The sequence below is a fragment of the Thamnophis elegans genome, chromosome 5 (assembly GCF_009769535.1).
Source record: "Thamnophis elegans isolate rThaEle1 chromosome 5, rThaEle1.pri, whole genome shotgun sequence".
Lineage (NCBI taxonomy): Eukaryota > Metazoa > Chordata > Lepidosauria > Squamata > Colubridae > Thamnophis > Thamnophis elegans.
Window position 1 is genome coordinate 50,442,695 of NC_045545.1, and position 21,472 is coordinate 50,464,166.

The 21,472-nt window shown below is 41.4% G+C and overlaps 1 protein-coding gene across 1 annotated transcript in view; it reads left to right on the forward strand.

The window, feature by feature from the left end:
- Positions 1-2,066: 2,066 nt before the first annotated feature.
- FANCE (FA complementation group E) overlaps positions 2,067-21,472 on the forward strand; it is a 35,734-nt gene continuing 16,328 nt past the window's right edge. The window contains exons 1-3 of the mRNA XM_032219088.1: positions 2,067-2,142; positions 4,497-4,730; positions 7,222-7,888. Coding sequence (XP_032074979.1) covers positions 4,507-4,730; positions 7,222-7,888 — 891 coding nt within the window. The 5' untranslated portion in view covers positions 2,067-2,142; positions 4,497-4,506. The remainder of the gene's footprint in view (positions 2,143-4,496; positions 4,731-7,221; positions 7,889-21,472) is intronic.

The following is a 21,472-nucleotide window of genomic DNA, read 5'->3' on the forward strand; positions in this document are numbered from 1 at the left end:
ATAGATTGCCATCAAGTGATGTTCTTAAATAGAGGTGTTCAAATGTGGCAGTTTTAAGATGTGTTGTGCTCCCCAAATTCCCTAGTCAGATATACACATGTTAAAGATGCCAGGTTTGAAAAAAATGCTTTTATAAAAGGAAATTTGTTGGGTGTGTGTGTGCGCGCGTGTGCGCGTGTAGATGACCATGATTGCTTTTCCACTTGAATATGAAGAGTTTTATGCCACATTATTTTGAAGATTTCAGTTTTAAAGGTTCCTTCTCAACGTTCAAAAGTGCCTTTTTTCATTTACTCCAAAGCAGTGTTTCTCACTCTATTAACTTGAGCTATGGAAAATTATTAGAATTTCCTGTCCAGGATTTCCTATTTTAAAATCCAGTTTTCCTATTTCCAATGATTAAGAGAGTGGGACCTGGAAGTCGCTTGTCCCTAAAGCAGATGTGGGGAACCATACCCATGTTATGACTTGTGGACTTCAACTCCCAGAATTTCTGAGCCACATGGCTGGCTCAAGGAATTCTGGGAATTGAAGTCCACAAGTCATAAAAGAGCCATAGTTCCCCATCTGTCCTAAAAGAAGACCTCCTTCAGGGCTGTTTCACATCAAAGCTTAGTGTGTCCCTGACTGCCTCTTAAAGATACCTATTAAAGAGGAAACTCGGATGTCCTTTCTGGTCAATAGCCACACTACACTTTTAAATGTAAAATTGCCAGGTAGTTCCAAAAAGTAAAACCGACCGCTTTTGTATTTCTCTCAAAGTCCATTTCTGTCACTGAATGATATCAGCAACTCAATACAAACTCAAAGTAAACCGCTCCAAACTTGATTGCAGGAAATATGACCAGCAACAGAGTGGTCAATGCCTGGAATGCACTACCTGACTGTTGTTACATCCTCAAACCAGGGGTGGGTTCCGGCAGGCACTACTGGTTTGCTTGCATGCGCTTCACGCATGTGCATGCGCATAACCAAAAAACAAGATGAGAACCAGTTCGGGGATGTGGCAGGCTTGGGTTGCTGCCGATTTCAGCAACCCAGGCCTCCAAACCACTACCTGTTTGGTCAAATAGATCCAAACCTGTAGGAACCCACCACTGCTTCAAACCCCCATAACTTTAACCTTTAACTGTCTACCGTGGTCCTCACCCTATTCCGAAGAGTTCTGTAAGCAGTGGTGGGTTGCAGACGGTACGCCCCTGTGCGGGCATACCGGTCCTTGCCCGGAGCACCGGGTTCTGTTCCGGTACGGTGCTCCGGAGGGCCCGCCTATCCTTACCTGTCTCTATACTCTTCGGTGAGCAGCTGGAGCGTCACAGAACTGTCACTGGAGGATAGAATGCATGCACGTGCAGTGTGCACATGCGCTGCACGCGTTCATGTGGAGGACACCAGGCCCCGGGTTCCGGAACACAACACTAAGGGACGTTCATAAGCGTGCCTACTGTCTCCGCTCTATTGTCCCCATTTCCCGTGTTCATGTTCATATTTATACTTGTATTTGTACATTTGACCAAAAAAAAAAAAATCCCAAATAGATTACATAAATAAAACTTTTCACTTCCATGTCCAGCAAAATTGGTTGGAATCGGAACCAAGCACATCTAGGGCTAAAAGCAAGAGTACCATGGAACCCCTTAACTACAGTACTAGTAGCAGCGAAGCGCAGACCATAATAGTTAGCTTGTTAGCATCTAAGCATATCACAGACTATACATTTGGCAAATTATGAACATAAATACTGCACGCCTACATTACGTGCCGTCGGAACAGTTCCCTTTCCTTACATACTGACTGATACGTTGTGTACCCTAGGGGAAACTGAGATTCACTCTTCAAAAAAAGAAATGAAATATATTATGTTAACGATAGATAATTCAGTGGAAGGAAGCGTCCTTTCTGCAACGGTAATAAAACGAGGAGGGGATCCGCTTTTCTTTGGTTTTCGAGAAGCAATAAATGTGGATCTCGGAAGTCTGATCTCTGTTTGGGTGGTGGGTGGTGGTACTCTGCACTTTTTATATCTCTGCGGACCTCGCTGCCCTGCCTTCCGCCAATCGCATTGGAGAATCTCCCTTGCGGAACTGGAGCGCGGGAAGGAAGAAGACCAGGACCGAAGAGGCTGGCGGGGCTGGGTGGAAGGTAACGGGGTGGCGGAGGGGAGGGAGGTGGGTCGCCCAATAAACGCTGCTGCTGCTGCTGCTGCTGCTGCTGCTGCTGCTGCTGCTGCTGCTGCTGCTAATTATTATGGATCGTCGCGCAGTCGGCCAGGTGTTTAGGTTGGATTTGGCCTATTTATTCACCTATTGAGTCCTTCCCAAAGACCTGGGTTAGGCAGATGTCTAAAGAATGCTAAAGGTATCAATGAAGTATGTAAGCTGCTTTAAGTAAAAACTGCCACTTGCAATTGACTGATGGTGATTTTTGTCAATGACGATGGTATTCAAGCAGATGTTTTGGGATTGCTGTCAGGGCACCTATCACTATTGGTATACTATTTTTTGCTTTCTTTTGCCACTTGTTGTTCTACTTGTCTTCGTATTTTATGATTTTTCTCCAGGTCTTTTTCTTTTGCTGCCTCTGGGCATTGCCAAGGCCACTATCTAGATTTTTTTTTGTCTTTCTTATCAACAGTTGTTATGTTTGGGATGTTATGTTGCTGATTCTTTCTGTTTGTTATTATTATTACGATTGGTCAGCCAGATTGTGACTGTAGTATGGCTGAATTTGGCTTTTTCATACACCTATGTAGCCCTTCCCAAGGATCTGGGATAGGCAGATGTTGTTGTTTTATTATGTTAAAGGTATCATTGCAAGATATAAGCTGTTCCAAACAAAGCTGCCTTTTGCAATCGACTGAGGGTGATTTTGTTATACTGATGCTCTTCAAGTGGTGCTCCAGTTATTTTCAGATTGCATCTAAGCTGCCTATTACTATAGGTACTACTGTTGCTTTTTTTTGCTACAGTCATTCTATTTCAATTTGCAGGTCTTTGTATTTTGTTATCTTCTCCAATTCTTGGTCTTCTGTCTCCAGATACTGCCATATCCACTATCCAGATTTGTGTGTGTGTCTTTCTTGTCAACACTTGTTAAGTCTGGGAGTTACTGATGCCTGTCTGTTTGAATTGTAAAGTCCAAGAATAATTTAGCTTCATTTGTTATGTGGTGTTTGTAGTCTGTCTGTGCAATCTTTTTGCAGCAGCTGACCAGGTGATCCATTGTTTCTTCAGCTTCTTTGCAGAGGTGGCACTTGCTATTTGTTGCTGTCTTCTCAATTCCAGTTTTGTATGCATTTGTTCTTAAGTTTTATTATCATCATTGCTGGCAGAGGAATTATGGTAGTAGAAATCCCACATCTTAAAGTTGCCAAAGTTAAGGAACACTGGTATAAACTGTCCTGGTACATTTGATTTCTCTCAGTTGAACGCATTACTTATTTTTCTAGGCTTATTTCATGCCAATCATGTCGAAATTGGGATGGCTTATGGATCTCAGAACAGCAATAAGACTAAGAAGGCAAATGTAACAACACAAACATACTAACGTAATAAATAACATCTGTAGAATAATCCCATCTAGTATGACTAAGGCAACTTCCAGAGGTCTGCTGAAACAGGTCTCTATAGCTTTACAAAAGATAAGCAGAGTCAAGGCCAGTCTGATATGGGACTATTGCTCCAGAGAATTGAGAATAGCTAAGAAAGACAGAGAAAAGGCATCCTGCAGATTTAAATTTTGGAGGCAAAATAAACATGCTTCATATGAGTGTAGTTTGCTGGATACCTTTTCATTAAACTCACTACATTTTTTAATACATATCTATTGGGTTCTAAAGATACAGTATCTTTGAAAATGCTATTTGTTAACAGTAGTTTTGGTTTTGCAAATTTTGAATTGTACCATTATGCATTTGACTAGTATTACACTCTAGGGATATTAGTGTAAATTTGTCTTTCTGGCCCTGTGTGGAGAGTTCACATTTAACCCTGTTTTGGTTTAAAATATGATTAATATGCCATATCTCATGTTACCATGGTATCAGTTTAAAAGCTGCGGTACAGGTTGACTTAACAACAGTTCATTTGGGAATCATTTGAAATTACAACGGCACTGAAAAAAGGGACATGACTATCTTTCATACTTAACAGCTGTTGCAGCATCCCCCATGGTCACTTCATCAAAATTCAGATGCTTGGCAACTGACTCATATTTACCATATTTATGAACCAATCATGTTTGGGACCTTTTGACAAGCAGAATAAATGGAAAAGCCAAATTTATTTACTAATCATTTTACTAACTTAACTGCGATGATTGTGTGTATTTTTATAATTATATAAATATGTAATTAGATGATAGATAGATAGATAGATAGATAGATAGATAGATAGATAGATAGATAGATGATAGATAGATACTGTGTATATGTGTGTGTCTGTGTATATACATACATGTGTCTTGAATGTATATACATATTTGAATTTGATCAACAGGCCTATCAACATGGCTAGCCCTATGGCTTCTTTGCTGCAGAGATTTGATAATTCTTCTCGACTTCTTCTCTGCGCACTGATATCTGGACAATGGGGGGCCATGGCTGCCTTTCGAACTCTTCAACGGTCACTCTCTGTGGAAAAAGGAAGACAACATTTCAATTGGCAGGTCTTCACTGAGAAACTCTGCTCTCAAGAACCAGTGCTGGAAGAGCCCAACAAGACTCTTACCATGTAAGTTAAGCTTGTTTCTCATTAGAAAGGTGAGACAAGGGGCCTTTCTAGGAATTCTGAAATGTAATTTTTCCCCTCAGGAACCAGTGAAGATGAAGATTAATATGGTAGTTCTATACCCCTTCCCTTTCTTATTTTACTTCATTTCTAAAGGAAAGAAGTTATTTTATAATGTGGAATCCTAGGAAAAACCAGAATCCCGCATTACAGACCCTAGATACATTTCAGTTTCTGCTCCGTGCTGTGTCAAAGTCACATGTGGGCTTGGTATGTAAGAGTCTCAGTTCTTTATGCTTCTGCAGGACATTTAACTAGTCAGCAATAGATAACTTGTGGCACTTCAAATACTGCTGAGTTATAATTTCCAATAGCCCCACACAATATAGCCAGTAATGAAGGATATAGTTTAATAGCAAGAGAGGGTCCAAAATGCAGTAGAACAGGGATCCCCGACCCTGGGTCCATGGAGTTGCACCAGCTTGCAGCATGCCAGAAACCAGGTGAATCCCCATCCGCAGGATGCAGGCAGCAAGTGATACCACGCCCCCTCCGGTCCACAGAAAAACCTCTCTCTATGGAACCTGTCCCTGATGCCCAAAACATTGGGGACCACTGCAGTAGAGTGTCTACACCTATCAACAGCATAACATGGTGGACAAGGGCTGTTCAACACATGGCAGTAGTACACTGTTTGTAAGGTTGGTGACAAACCCTAACAGTTCCTTAAAGCCTAGATTCTCATAGACCCTCATTAGGGCACATATAACCTTTTCCACATATAGTGGAACAGGAGTCCACTTACAGAATCTTGTTTGTTTGTTTGTTTGTTTATTTCATTTGTATGCCTCCCTTTTCCCCCGAAGGGGGACTCAGGGCGGCTCACAACTCAAACCAGGGAAGGGGGATACAGACAAATTAACAACAACACAAAACAATACATAATTTAAAAACACGCAACAATCATACCATTCGAGATAGGGGCAACGGTTCTTTAGCCCCAGGCCTGTCGGAACAGCCAGGTTTTAAGGGCTTTGCGGAAGGCCTGGAGGGTGGTGAGGGTGCGAATCTCCACGGGGAGTTCGTTCCAGAGGGTCGGAGCAGCCACAGAGAAGGCTCTCCTCCGGGTAGTCGCCAGTCGACACTGGCCGGCGGATGGAATTCGGAGGAGGCCTAGTCTGTGGGATCTAATCGGTCTGGTGGAGGTAATTGGCAGCAGGCGGTCTCTCAAGTACCCAGGTCCAATACCATGAAGGGCTTTATAAGTGACGACTAGTGCCTTGAAGTGTATCCGGAGACCAATAGGCAGCCAGTGCAGCTCGCGGAGGATAGGTGTTACGTGGGTGAACCGAGGTGCACCCACGATCGCTCGCGCGGCTGCATTCTGGACAAGCTGGAGTCGCCGAATGCTCTTCAAGGGCTGCCCCATGTAGAGCACGTTGCAGTAGTCCAGTCTAGAGGTCACAAGGGCACGAGTGACTGTTGTGAGGGCCTCCTGGTTCAGGTAGGGACGCAACTGGTGCACCAGGCGAACCTGGGCAAATGCCCCCCTGGTCACAGCTGACAAGTGGTGTTCAAAAGTCAGCTGTGGGTCCAGGAGGACTCCCAAATTGCGGACCCTGTCTGAGGGGTGTACTGTTTGACCCCCCCAGCCTGAAAGATGGAACACTTGGCCAATTAGTAGGAGGGAAACACACCAGCCACTCAGGGACTTGATATGTGTGGTTTAGCACCTTAACTTGGGGACTTGATATGTGTGGTTTAGCACCTTATTTATCAATAACTGTGTTAAGGGCAGAACCTCTTTGATTCCTTTTTCTAACTGAGTAAATGTAATTCCATGTTTGTCTGGTGATTTAAAAAAAGGTGAACACTAATATTTTATGATCTGCAATTTTTGCCTTCCTAGCTTCAGAGAGAATTCTATTATAGTTGGTGTGGTGGTTAAACCTTGGGTTGGAATCAGATTCAAATCTTCCCTCCATCTTGAAACATATTAGCTCAATCACAATCTGTGATCCTCAATCTGTACCTCACACGATAGATGTTATAAACTGTGGTGGTGCAGTGGTTAAAGTGCAGTACTGCAGGCTACTTCTGCTGATCACTGGCTCCCTACAGTTTGGCAGATCGAATCTCACAAGGCTAAAGGTTGACTCAGCCTTCCATCCTTCCAAGGTCGGTAAAATGACCCAGATTGTTGTAGGCAATATATTGACTCTGTAAACTGCTCAGAGAGGGCTGTAGAGCACTATGAAACAGTATATAAGTCTAAGTGCTATTGCTATAAAAATGGAAGGTGAGGATATGTTGATATGCATTGCCTTGAGCTTCAAAAGGAAATAAGGATTTTGGGGATAATAATAAAATAAAAATATTGCCTGTAGTGTGCTGAACAACGAATTGCACTATCTGTGTTACATAATGAACATTTTTGTCTTATAATATTGAAGAAATGTGTTTTTGTTTTCTATCTACTATATCATTATTTCAGGAAACCAGTATTGATGCTGCTTCCAGTGTTGTGCCAAAGAAATCTCTTTTCCTTGTTGCTTATAGTACAATCTACAGTGCCAAAGGATTGCCTCAGCTGCCTGCTCCAGGCCTCTAGAAAAGATCCCAATCCAGATTTATGGGTACAGAGATTAAGGGATTTACTACAAGCGAGGATGGAAGAGAGGAGTTTTTTTACCCCTGTCTTGCTATCCAGCACATGTCAACAGCAACTGAAACATTTATGTCAGAAGATTATGACCCATACTAGCAGCAATGCTAATTTAGAAAGAAAATTAAACTGGTTTGTTAAACTGGAAAATCCTTGCTCGGTGCCAGCTGGAAATACTTTTCAGTCTGGGTCTCAGATCAGGAAAAAAAGAAAAGCACCTGAAGAGTCTCTGAATCTTGAAGAAGAGAATCAGAGGAAGAGGTCCCAACTGGAAATTAATTTGGATACAGAATTTTGTCATCCACAGCTTGAACTGCAGGATGTTGGAACAGAAAGCACTAAGAATGAACTCGTGCTGGACACTTTTGGAAATGAAGATGTTCACTGCCTAAGCAGCGTCAATCAGTTTTCTTTCAAAGAAGATGAAGTAGAAAAGAGAATTGTCAGCCAGAGTTTCAAGCATGACCCTGTAACAGAGGTTCCTGGTCCTATGAAAGTATGTAAACTCTTCTAAATTCTTATACTCTTTTGCTTTGTTGATGAGTTAAGAGTACAAACGTATTTCCAATCAGGTTTTGCATCTGTCCTTTCTCTCAATGACAACTAGAACAAGCCATATGTTTGTAAGGAAGTGATAGGAGGCAAAAATAACCCTTTTGTTGTAGTTTATGAAAATAGACAGCAGGATTGACACATATTTTTATGCAGATGTACAGTTTGAACCAGGAGTTTCTGTCTCTGTTTAAACTCCTGCTTCTTTTAAAAAAACATTTTTTTATTTTTATTAAACAAACAACACATACAAAAAATAATCATCTTACATTACATCTTGTAGAAAGTGTGTCAATTGGTTACAATTAGCTTTCGTGCATCTCTTCCACAGTCATTACTTACATTCATATCAAATGTCAAAGTTCTTGATGAGTCTTACTTTCAACATATCATAGTTCTCATTTAACTGAAATTGTTTTAATGTCCTTTTGCCTAAAATAATCCATAGTTAAAAAACAACAAACACCTAATGGCATTTCATTAATTATTACAGAGTCATCCAATAGCCTTAAACCTTTATAACATATTCTAAACAAAAATTAGTTGACAAAATTTCTAAGTCCCTTTCCCCCCCCCCCAAATCAGTGTTTACCATTTGTGTCCACGTTCCTTTTGTTATGGTGGTACATATATGTATCATTATTTGTCTCCCTTATCCTTATTATTCCATTGTTAGTTGTTATAATTTATATTGGTTAACAAAAAATCCTTTACTGTTATATCTATTTTCTTCTCATCAAACCAACATATATCTATACCTTATTGCCCTTATCAATTATTTATTTAACATAACCATCTATAAGTTACTAAATTACTATTTACTAATTATAAAACCTAGTTAAATTTTTTGTTATGTACTTTCATATATCCAATAACATTATACCTTTATAACATATTCAAAATAAGAATTAAGTTATTTAAATTTCTAGATCTTTTTTCCGAATCATTGTTTGCAATTTATATCCAAATTCCTTATATTAAGCCAGTACATATATATGTCACTAACTATAACTCATCATTTCATATTATTATTATTATACAATTGTATCACAGCGGCCAGTTGTTTCGCCGGATTTGGCATTGGTTACTAGTCGGGCCCCACCCAGGGGCCTACGACGTCGTAACATATTTTTGTAATGTGCGTGCAGATCCAAGCAGTGCGCCTTTTTGCATTTGACTGATGGTGATTTTGTCAATTTTTAACTGTTTTAAATGTAATTCCAGTGCTTTTGGAATAGCACCCAGTGTGCCAATTACCACTGGAATTACCACTGCTGGTTTGTGCCATAGTCGTTGAATTTCGATTTTTAAGTCCTGGTATTTTGCGATTTTTTCATGTTCCTTCTCGGCGACCCTGCTATCACCTGGTATTGCGATGTCTATGATTGTGACCTTATTTTTCTCAACCAGTGTGATGTCTGGTGTATTATGCGCCAGTATTTTGTCGGTTTGTATACGGAAATCCCACAAGATCTTGACCATCTGATTTTCGGTGACTTTTTCAGGCTGATGTTCCCACCAGTTTGTTGCTGTTTTAATATTATAATTTTTGCACAAATTCCAATGGATCATTTGTGCTACTGAATTGTGCCGCAATTTATAATCAGTCTGTGCGATTTTTTTACAGCAGCTGAGTATGTGATCAACAGTTTCATCAGCTTCTTTGCAAAGTCTGCATTTGGCATCATTAGAGGATTTTTCGATTTTGGTCTTAATGGCATTTGTGCGGATAGCTTGTTCTTGCGCAGCCAGGATTAGGGACTCTGTTTCTTTCTTTAATGTACCTGTTGTTAACCATAACCAAGTTTGTTCACTGTCCACTTTATCTTTTATTTTTTCCAGAAATTGGCCATGCAGTGCTTTGTTCTGCCAACTCTCCATTCTTGATTTTATCACATCTTTTCTGTATTCTTGTTTCGTCTGTTGGGCCTTCAGTAGATTTTTGTTCTTTACTTCGATTAATAGACTTTCTTTTAAATAATCAGCCAGTGCATGTTTTTCTTCTTCAACTGTTTGCTTCACTTGTAATAATCCTCTGCCACCTGATTTTCGGGGCAGATATAGTCTATCAGTATCACCATGTGGATGTAAACTGTAGTGCATTGTCATTAGTTTCCTGGTTTTTCGATCCAAAATGTCCAAATCAGCTTGTGTCCAGTTAACTATACCAGCTGTGTATCTTATAACTGGTATTGCCCAGGTATTTATGGCCTTGATTGTATTTCCACCATTCAATTTAGATTTCAAAATTTTCCTAACTCTGTTGGTGTACTCTCGCCTGACAATAGTTTTTACTTCTCCATGCTTGATGTTATCCAACTGCAGAATGCCTAAGTATTTGTAGGCTTCATTTTCATTGCATTTAATTAATTGGCCATTGGGCATTTCAATTCCCTCACATGCAGTGATTTTGCCCCTTTTTATGGATACAGTGGCACATTTTTCCATGCCAAATTGCATTGAAATATCGGTGCTGAATACTCGGACTGTGTTTGTCAATGATTGGATTTCTATTTCTGACTTTCCATAGTTTCAAATCATCCATATATAATAAATGAGAAATTTTTTCAGCTTCTTTTGCTGTTCGGTAGCCTAATTTCATTTTTTTAAAGATTACTGATAGTGGGATCATTGCGATGATGAAGAGAAGAGGTGAAAGTGAATCACCCTGGAAAATTCCTCGCTTGATATTAACCATTCCGTAATCTCATTCCCTACTGCCAACTCAGTTCCCCATTGTTTCATCGCCTTTTCAGTAAAGGATGTAATATTTTTGCTAATGCCAGTTGTTTCTAAGCATTTTATGCTCCAACTATGTGGCAGTGAGTCAAATGCCTTTTTGTAATCAATCCAGACCATATTCAAGTTCGTTTTTCTGTTCTTACAATTTTCTAATCTTATTTTATCAATTAGGAACTGATCTTTTGTGCCCCTGCTCCTTCTTTTGTTGCCTTTTTGCTCTACTGGCAAGATGTTGTTTGTTTCCAAATAATCCATCATGTTATCTGCCATAATGCCTGTGAGTAATTTGAAGGTTGTTGGCAAGCATGTTATTGGTCTGTAGTTTTCAGGTGTTGTTCCTTTAGTTGCATCTTTCTGAATCAAGTATGTTTTTCCAGTTGTCAACCATTCATCAATTTGGCCCTTTTGTAAAATTTCATTCAGTTGCCTGGCCAATATTGCATGTAAACTGGTCAGATATTTGAGCCAGAAACCATATAATTGGTCCTTTCCAGGTGATGTCCAATTCTTTACCTTTTTTACTCGATTTGTGACCATCTCAGTTGTTATTTCTAATACTTGCATTTGTTGGTTGCCAATGCTTTTCTCAAAGTCATGTACCCACTTTGCTTCCTTATTGTAGTCCTTTGCATTTTCCCACAATTCTTTCCAGAATTCAACTGTGGCCTGCTTTTCTGGTTTTTCACTTTTGGTGTCACCATTCACATTAAGACTTTGATAAAAACGCCGTTGGTCTGATCAAAATTGCTGATTTTGTTTATATTGGATGATTCGTGCCTCATATCTTTCAATTTTTCTAGCTGTTGCTGTTATCTGCTGTTTTACCATGTCTACAGCTTCATTGATGTTTCTTGTATCCAATCTATATCTTCTGATTAGCCAATCTATGTTTTTGTTGTATTTAAGCCATTGCTCATGCATGTTCTTTAAGTTACTAGCATCTGCCCTTAATTTTTTGACTTTTTGTTCTAATCGGATTTTCCACTTTGGCTTTGATGCTTTTTCTGTTGTGTGACTAGGTACTTTAATTTTAATGCCTAGTTCATTAGTGACTAATACAGCTGCGCTGTACATTAACTGGTTCGTTTCCAAGATGGACCCCGATTCAATTGTTGAAAACACTGCATTAACCATTTTCATGATAGGGGCCAAAATTTTCTTAGGCACAGTTTTTAGTGATGGTAAACGTTGCCTTTCCTCATTGAGCAGAAAATGCTCCATGATCTTATCCTTCAATTCTTTTTGTTTTTGAGTTAGTTCATCAGTTGGTTCAGTGATAACTGGTTCTAGTGGTGGTGGTGTTATTTCCTCCCCGAGAGCTTCTTCTGGGAGTTCTACTATAATGTCTTTAGTTGTGTCTTGAATATCAGTTATTTCCGCTTGTGATATTGTTTTTTTGGTTTTGCAATTTGCCTGAATTTCCTGAAGTTCAACTTCACTAAACACTTTATTCCGTATAATAAATCGCCTTTGATCTGCTAGTCGTTGTTCACTAACATTTGAATCTGGATATTGTTGTTTCCATAATTCATACATTCGCTTTAAATAACCTCTTTTTTCTGCCTCTGAGTTGTAGTAACAGGCCATTATGGCACGGTTTTCATCTGCACTATATTTTTGTTGTTTTGTTGGCTGGTCCACTTGTAGCCCACTTGTCGACGGATGTCCAGGGACCCAACATCCGCCGTGGCCCTTGTTAACCCGCGCGACGACCGATGCGGTATAAAATTTTTATTTGTTTCTTTCACCATATTGTATGGGTTGGCGTTTTTTTTTATGGGTCCAGTTGCCAACCTGACCCCAACCCTCCTCCTTTCTCATCCGGACTTGGGACTGGCAACGGCGGATTATTATTATTATTGTTGTTGTTGTACAATTGTATCACAGCGGCCAGTTGTTTCGCCGGATTTGGCATTGGTTACTAGTCGGGCCCCACCCAGGGGCCTAGGACGTCGTAACGTATTTTCGTAATATGCGTGCAGATCCAAGCAGTGCGGCTTTTTGCATTTGACTGATGGTGATTTTGTCAATTTTTAACTGTTTTAAATGTAATTCCAGTGCTTTTGGAATAGCGCCCAGTGTGCCAATTACCACTGGAATTACCACTGCTGGTTTGTGCCATAGTCGTTGAATTTCGATTTTTAAGTCCTGGTATCTTGCGATTTTTTCATGTTCCTTCTCGGCGACCCTGCTATCACCTGGTATTGCGATGTCTATGATTGTGACCTTATTTTTCTCAACCAGTGTGATGTCTGGTGTATTATGCGCCAGTATTTTGTCGGTTTGTATACGGAAATCCCACAAGATCTTGACCATCTGATTTTCGGTGACTTTTTCAGGCTGATGTTCCCACCAGTTTGTTGCTGTTTTAATATTATAATTTTTGCACAAATTCCAATGGATCATTTGTGCTACTGAATTGTGCCGCAATTTATAATCAGTCTGCGCGATTTTTTTACAGCAGCTGAGTATGTGATCAACAGTTTCATCAGCTTCTTTGCAAAGTCTGCATTTGGCATCATCAGAGGATTTTTCGATTTTGGCCTTAATGGCATTTGTGCGGATAGCTTGTTCTTGCGCAGGCAGGATTAGTGACTCTGTTTCTTTCTTTAATGTACCTGTTTTTAACCATAACCAAGTTTGTTCACTGTCCACTTTATCTTTTATTTTTTCCAGAAATTGACCATGCAGTGCTTTGTTCTGCCAACTCTCCATTCTTGATTTTATCACATCTTTTCTGTATTCTTGTTTTGTCTGTTGGGCCTTCAGTAGATTTTTGTTCTTTACTTCGATTAATAGATGTTCTTGAGTGTCTTTTAAATCAGTGGTCCCCAACCTTTTTATCGCCGCGGACCAGTCAGCCTGTGATAATTTTACCGTGGCCCGCTGAGCGCGCGCAGGGGTGGGGGGGAGGGGTGGGGGGGCGTTGTTCACGATGACACATTGATTGTTTATATATCAGATTGTTTTGATTAAACAACTTTTATTTTATTGTATTTAAACATGCCTTACAAAATAAAATACAATTACATAAATATAAAGTGCTTTAACATTTTAACAGTTAAACTTTAACTAAGCTCTCTAGTTACTAGAATCTACTGAATCAATGAGAACCCTGAGCTTGTTTTTCTGCAACGAGACGGTTCCATCTGGGGGTAATAGGAGACAATGACACCCGAAGTGTCTTGCTTATGTCCAGTTTATTTCGTTGTTTTGTTTTGGTTGCTGTCACTGCAGAAAACCCCGCTTCACACAGATAGGATGTTGGAAAAGGCAAAAGGGACTTAAGAGCTGTAGTGGCAATCTCAGGATATTCCGCCATGACTTTAATCCAGAACACCGGCAGAGTTGTTGTCTCAAATGCAGTTTTAAGGTCACCGTCATTTGCAATCTCCAGCAGTTGATCTTCTTCTTGCACAGACATGCTAAATTCGTCTGGTTTGTTGACAAATGGGTCGCGGATCCATTCCTTACCAGTTCGTGGGTCTTTTGTGGTTGGGAAGTAGCGCTCAAACTCTTCTAAAAGCAAAGACAGGTGATCGTGCACCAACTGGGAGAATGAATGCTCAGGCTCAGTCTCTCCTAAAATCCCCGCTAATGTCTGAAACATGTCCAAAATGCCTCTGTTCACACGCCGTCCCCACAACTCCAGTTTGGCTTTAAATGCAGCTACTTTGTCAGCCAACTTGAAAACAGTTGTCATTTTCCCCTGAAGGGACAGATTGAGTTCATTGAGCAGGCTAAATATGTCACACAGGTAAGCCAGTTTTGCAAGCCATACCTTGTCACTGAAATGTGCTGCCAGTGGTGACTTCTTTTCTGAGAGAAATCTTTGCAATGGCTCTCTTAATTCAAACACCCTGGATAGTGATTTGCCTCTGGATAACCATCTTATTTCTGTGTGTAAGAGAAGGCATCTGTGCTCTGTGTCCATCTCCTCACAAAGCTGCTCAAATAGACGCGAGTTAAGGGCGTTTGCTTTGATGTGGTTAATAACTTTAACCGTATCATTAAATACACTGTTAAATTCTGGTGACATTTTTCGGCTTGCCAGCATTTCCCTGTGAATGATACAATGTGTAGATTCGCACTCAGGTGCAACCTCCTTAATCCGAGCGGTTAAACCAGACAGCCGTCCGGTCATGGCAGCAGCTCCGTCTGTGCATATGCCGACACAAAAGGACCATTTTAGTTGTCCTGATATATAACCATCCAGTGACTTGAACAGTTCTGCTCCTGTGGTGTTGGTTGGCAAAGATAGTGCACATAATAAATCCTCATGCACATCCTCCCGATAAAGATATCGCACATAAACAAGTAGTATTGCCTTGTTGTCGATATCTGTAGATTCATCAACCTGTAGTGCGTACCACGGTGATGTATTAATCCTCTCCAACAATTGTGTCTCAATGTCTTCAGCTATTTCATCAATGCGCCTAGTCACGGTGCTAGCCGACAAAGGCACATTTGCTACCTTTTTTACAGCAGCCTCTCCTAAAAGTTCACGACAAATGTCTTTAGTGGAGGGCAAGATCAATTCTTCACCGATAGTGAATGGCTTTTTAGCCTTAGCAATACGGTTAGCCACCAAATATGATGCTCTCAGAGCATTCTCCTTTGTTGCTGTGGTGGCCCTCAGAAATATCTTCTGTCCTTCGTGTTCCCTTTTTTTTCTTTCAAAATACTGCAGGGGTTTGTCTTTTAATCCAGGGTGCTTGGCATTCAAGTGGCGAAGCAGTTTTGAGGGTTTCATTGCCTCATTAGAGAGCCGCTCACCACAAACTATGCAGAGCGGGGTTGGCGCGTGGGAATCACCTATCCCGATAAATCCATATTTCAAGTAGGACTCATTGTATTGTCTGTTAAAAGTTTTATATTTCTTTGATGCTGAAGGCTCTTCTTCTGTCTCTTCACTGGGCCTTTTCTTTTTCCCAAAGAAACTTTCTAACGACATCTGTTTCGCTAATTTGTGGGTTAAATTTGAGCAAAAACAATATACACCTACACCAACCACTGTAAAAATGAGAAAGTACCAGTGAAAAACGAGAAAAAGATGCAAAACATCAGCTTGATCTACCGTCAGGCTGTTGCTTGTAAACTGGACTAACTATTTCTAGTTAATTTCTAACTATTTGAATGGAAGATTATATGCTTATAGTTTCTATTCTTTTGTTAACACACAACCACATTTTTATTCTTCTACAGACACCATTTTTAATTACCAGGATAGTACACCAATGACAGCACCATGATCAGAAAATGTTAGATGTTGCATTATTTTCAATATGTATTTGTAAATATATGCCAAATAGATTGCAATCGCTTTCTGGACTTCCTTTAAATTTGCAGGTAAATGCTGCAATAGATATATAGCTCCCATCAGATTGATGATCACCCAAAAATGTTATTCATTGAATTCACTGTGAATCCTTTCTTAGTAAGTGCATTCAAGCCAGCCTACTACTAGCTGGTAGCCTCTCTGTCCATTCACCAAATTATCTGGGACAGGGGTGTCAGAGTGACATCGAAAATGTCAAGGTAATAGCCATGACTATGAAATTAAAAGCCTATTTATTCTTTTATTTGCATCACATAAAAACCAAGATGGTTCCCATCTTGAATTTTTCTAAATACATCCTACATACAACCATGATGCAGGAGTTTTCATTCAGCAAGAAAAAGGACTTGAGCCAAGTCAACATCTGGAAATCTTATCCCAGTCATATCCAACCTAGCTTATTTTTTGAGATCACCTCAAGGCGAGCTGGAGCGGGACGCGCTGCGCCACGAGTTGGAGAGCTTGGAGAGGCTGAGCGCGCAACTTGGAGAGCTGCGTCTCAGCCACCTGGAGGGGCTGTGGGCCGACTGCGCCGCTCTGGAAGCGCTGCTGAAGCAGCTCCTGGCCGAGCACGAAGGGCTGCAGGAAGCGCGCAAGCCGGGCGCTCCGAGAAGCAGCAGCTGGCCTCCGACTACACGCTGGTACTGAGCTGGAGCTGCGCGCAGAGCCTGGAACGATACGAGGCCGAGTTGCGGGCGCTGCAGGTGCTGGAAGGGGGCTGCCTGGGCCAACAGGACCTGCGTGCGCAAGCTGCGCACGCAGAACCAGGAGCGCGCTGGGCGAGCGGCTGGAAGAGGGGCGGCTGGCGCAGCAGGAGAGCCACGGCGCCCAGCTGAAGTGGAGAGGCTGAGCGCCAGGAGCTGCCGGGAGCTTTGCGCGCTGGGCGAGCGGCTGGAAGAGGGGCGGCTGGCGCAGCAGGAGAGCCACGGCGCCCAGCTGAAGTGGAGAGGCTGAGCGCCAGGAGCTGCCGGGAGCTTTGCGCGCTGGGCGAGCGGCTGGAAGAGGGGCGGCTGGCGCAGCAGGAGAGCCACGGCGCCCAGCTGAAGTGGAGAGGCTGAGCGCCAGGAGCTGCCGGGAGCTTTGCGCGCTGGGCGAGCGGCTGGAAGAGGGGCGGCTGGCGCAGCAGGAGAGCCACGGCGCCCAGCTGAAGTGGAGAGGCTGAGCGCCAGGAGCTGCCGGGAGCTTTGCGCGCTGGGCGAGCGGCTGGAAGAGGAGCGGCTGGCGCAGCAGGAGAGCCACGGCGCCCAGCTGAAGTGGAGAGGCTGAGCGCCAGGAGCTGCCGGGAGCTTTGCGTGCTGGGCGAGCGGCTGGAAGAGGGGCGGCTGGCGCAGCAGGAGAGCCACGGCGCCCAGCTGAAGTGGAGAGGCTGAGCGCCAGGAGCTGCCGGGAGCTTTGCGCGCTGGGCGAGCGGCTGGAAGAGGAGCGGCTGGCGCAGCAGGAGAGCCACGGCGCCCAGCTGCAGTGATCATGGCCCCCGGCCGCTCCGCGGCCCGGTGCCAGGTACTCCGCGGACCGGCACCGGTCCGCGGACCGGGGGTTGGGGACCACTGTTTTAAATAATCAGCCAGTGCATGTTTTTCTTCTTCAACTGTTTGCTTCACTTGTAATAATCCTCTGCCACCTGATTTTCGGGGCAGATATAGTCTATCAGTATCACCACGTGGATGTAAACTGTAGTGCATTGTCATTAGTTTCCTGGTTTTTCGGTCCAAAAGGTCCAAATCAGCTTGTGTCCAGTTAACTATGCCAGCTGTGTATCTTATAACTGGTATTGCCCAGGTATTTATGGCCTTGATTGTATTTCCACCATTCAATTTAGATTTCAAAATTTTCCTAACTCTGTTGGTGTACTCTCGCCTGACAATAGTTTTTACTTCTCCATGCTTGATGTTATCCAACTGCAGAATGCCTAAGTATTTGTAGGCTTCATTTTCTTTGCATTTAATTAGTTGGCCATTGGGCATTTCAATTCCCTCAGATGCAGTGATTTTGCCCCTTTTTATGGATACAGTGGCGCATTTTTCCATGCCAAACTGCATTGAAATATCGGTGCTGAATACTCGGACTGTATTTGTCAATGATTGGATTTCTATTTCTGACTTTCCATAGAGTTTCAAATCATCCATATATAGTAAATGCGAAATTTTTTCAGCTTTTTTGGCTGTTTGGTAGCCTAATTTCATTTTTTTAAAGATTACTGATAGTGGGATCATTGCGATGATGAAGAGAAGAGGTGAAAGTGAATCACCCTGGAAAATTCCTCGCTTGATATTAACCATTCCGTAGATCTCATTCCCTACTGCCAACTCAGTTCTCCATTGTTTCATTGCTTTTTCAGTAAAGGATGTAATATTTTTGCTAATGCCAGTTGTTTCTAAGCATTTTATGATCCAACTATGTGGCAGTGAGTCAAATGCCTTTTTGTAATCAATCCAGACCATATTCAAGTTCGTTTTTCTGTTCTTACAATTTTCTAATATCATTTTATCAATTAGAAGCTGATCTTTTGTGCCCCTGCTCCTTCTTTTGTTGCCTTTTTGCTCTACTGGCAAGATGTTGTTTGTTTCCAAATAATCCATCATGTTATCTGCAATAATGCCTGTGAGTAATTTGAAGGTTGTTGGTAAGCATGTTATTGGTCTATAGTTTTCAGGTGTTGTTCCTTTAGTTGGATCTTTCTGAATCAAGTATGTTTTTCCAGTTGTCAACCATTCATCAATTTGGCCCTTTTGTAAAATTTCATTCAGTTGCCTGGCCAATATTGCATGTAAACTGGTCAGATATTTGAGCCAGAAACCATGTAATTGGTCCTTTCCAGGTGATGTCCAATTCTTTACCTTTTTAACTCGATTTTTGATCATCTCAGTTGTTATTTCTAATACTTGCATTTGTTTGTTGCCAATGCTTTTCTCAAAGTCATGTATCCACTTTGCTTCCTTGTTGTAGTCCTTTGCATTTTCCCACAATTCTTTCCAGAATTCAACTGTGGCCTGCTTTTCTGGTTTTTCACTTTTGGTGTCACCATTCACATTAAGACTTTGATAAAAACGCCGTTGGTCTGATCGAAATTGCTGATTTTGTTTATATTGGATGATTCGTGCCTCATATCTTTCAATTTTTCTAGCTGTTGCTGTTATCTGCTATTTAACAATCTCTACAGCTTCATTGATGTTTCTTGTATCCAATCTATATCTTCTGATTAGCCGATCTATGATTTTGTTGTTTTTAAGCCGTTGCTCATGCATGTTCTTTAAGTTACTAGCATCTGCCCTTAATTTTTTGATTTTTTGTTCTAGACGGATTTTCCACTTTGGCTTTGATGCTTTTTCTGTTGTGTGACTAGGTACTTTAATTTTAATGCCTAGTTCATTAGTGACTATTACAGCTGCGCTGTACATTAACTGGTTTGTTTCCAAGATGGATCCCGGTTCAATTGTTGAAAACACTGCATTAACCATTTTCATGATAGGGGCCAAAATTTTCTTAGGCACAGTTTTTAGTGATGGTAAACGTTGCCTTTCCTCATTAAGCAGAAAATGCTCCATGATCTTATCCTTCAATTCTTTTTGTTTTTGAGTTAGTTCATCAGTTGGTTCAGTGATAACTGGTTCTAGTGGTGGTGATGTTATTTCCTCCCTGAGAGCTTCTTCTGGGAGTTCTACTATAGTGTCTTTAGTTGTGTCTTGAATATCAGTTATTTCCGCTTGTGATATTGTTTTTTGGGTTTTGCAATTTGCCTGAATTTCCTCATGTTCAACTTCACTAAACACTTTATTCCGTATAATAAATCGCCTTTGATCTGCTAGTCGTTGTTCACTAACATTTGAATCTGGATATTGTTGTTTCCATAATTCATACATTCGCTTTAAATATCCTCTTTTTTCTGGCTCTGAGTTGTAGTAACAGGCCATTATGGCATGGTTTTCATCTGCACTATATTTTTGTCGTTTTGTTGGCTGGTCCACTTGTAGCCCACTTGTCGACGGATGTCCAGGGACCCCAACATCCGCCGCGGCCCTTGTTAACCCGCGCGACGACCGATGCGGTATGGAATTCTTATTCGTTTTTTTCACCATATTGTATGGGTTGGCGGGGGTTTTTTTACGGGACCAGATGCCAACCTGTTCCCAACCTTCCTCCTTTCTCATCCGGGCTTGGGACCGGCAACGGCGGAGTTATTATTATTATTATTATTATTATTATACAATTGTATCACAGCGGCCAGTTGTTTCGCCGGATTTGGCATTGGTTACTAGTCGGGCCCCACCCAGGGGCCTAGGACGTCATAACGTATTTTCGTAATATGCGTGCAGATCCAAGCAGTGCGGCTTTTTGCATTTGACTGATGGTGATTTTGTCAATTTTTAACTGTTTTAAATGTAATTCCAGTGCTTTTGGAATAGCACCCAGTGTGCCAATTACCACTGGAATTACCACTGCTGGTTTGTGCCATAGTCGTTGAATTTCAATTTTTAAGTCCTGGTATCTTGCGATTTTTTCATGTTCCTTCTCGGCGACCCTGCTATCACCTGGTATTGCGATGTCTATGATTGTGACCTTATTTTTCTCAACCAGTGTGATTTCTGGTGTATTATGCGCTAGTATTTTGTCGGTTTGTATACGGAAATCCCACAAGATCTTGACTATCTGATTTTCGGTGACTTTTTCAGGCTGATGTTCCCACCAGTTTTTTTGCTGTTTTGATATTATAATTTTTGCACAAATTCCAATGGATCATCTGTGCTACTGAATTGTGCCGCAATTTATAATCAGTCTGCGCGATTTTTTTACAGCAGCTGAGTATGTGATCAACAGTTTCATCAGCTTCTTTGCAAAGTCTGCATTTGGCATCATCAGAGGATTTTTCTATTTTGGCCTTAATGGCATTTGTGCGGATAGCTTGTTCTTGCGCAGGCAGGATTAGTGACTCTGTTTCTTTCTTTAATGTACCTGTTGTTAACCATAACCAAGTTTGTTCACTGTCCACTTTATCTTTTATTTTTTCCAGAAATTGGCCATGCAGTGCTTTGTTCTGCCAACTCTCCATTCTTGATTTTATCACATCTTTTCTGTATTCTTGTTTCGTCTGTTGGGCCTTCAGTAGATTTTTGTTCTTTACTTCGATTAATAGATGTTCTTGATTTTCTTTTAAATAATCAGCCAGTCCATGTTTTTCTTCTTCAACTGTTTGCTTCACTTGTAATAATCCTCTGCCACCTGATTTTCGGGGCAGATATAGTCTATCAGTATCACCACGTGGATGTAAACTGTAGTGCATTGTCATTAGTTTCCTGGTTTTTCGGTCCAAAAGGTTCAAATCAGCTTGTGTCCAGTTAACTATACCAGCTGTGTATCTTATAACTGGTATTGCCCAGGTATTTATGGCCTTGATTGTATTTCCACCATTCAATTTAGATTTCAAAATTTTCCTAACTCTGTTGGTATACT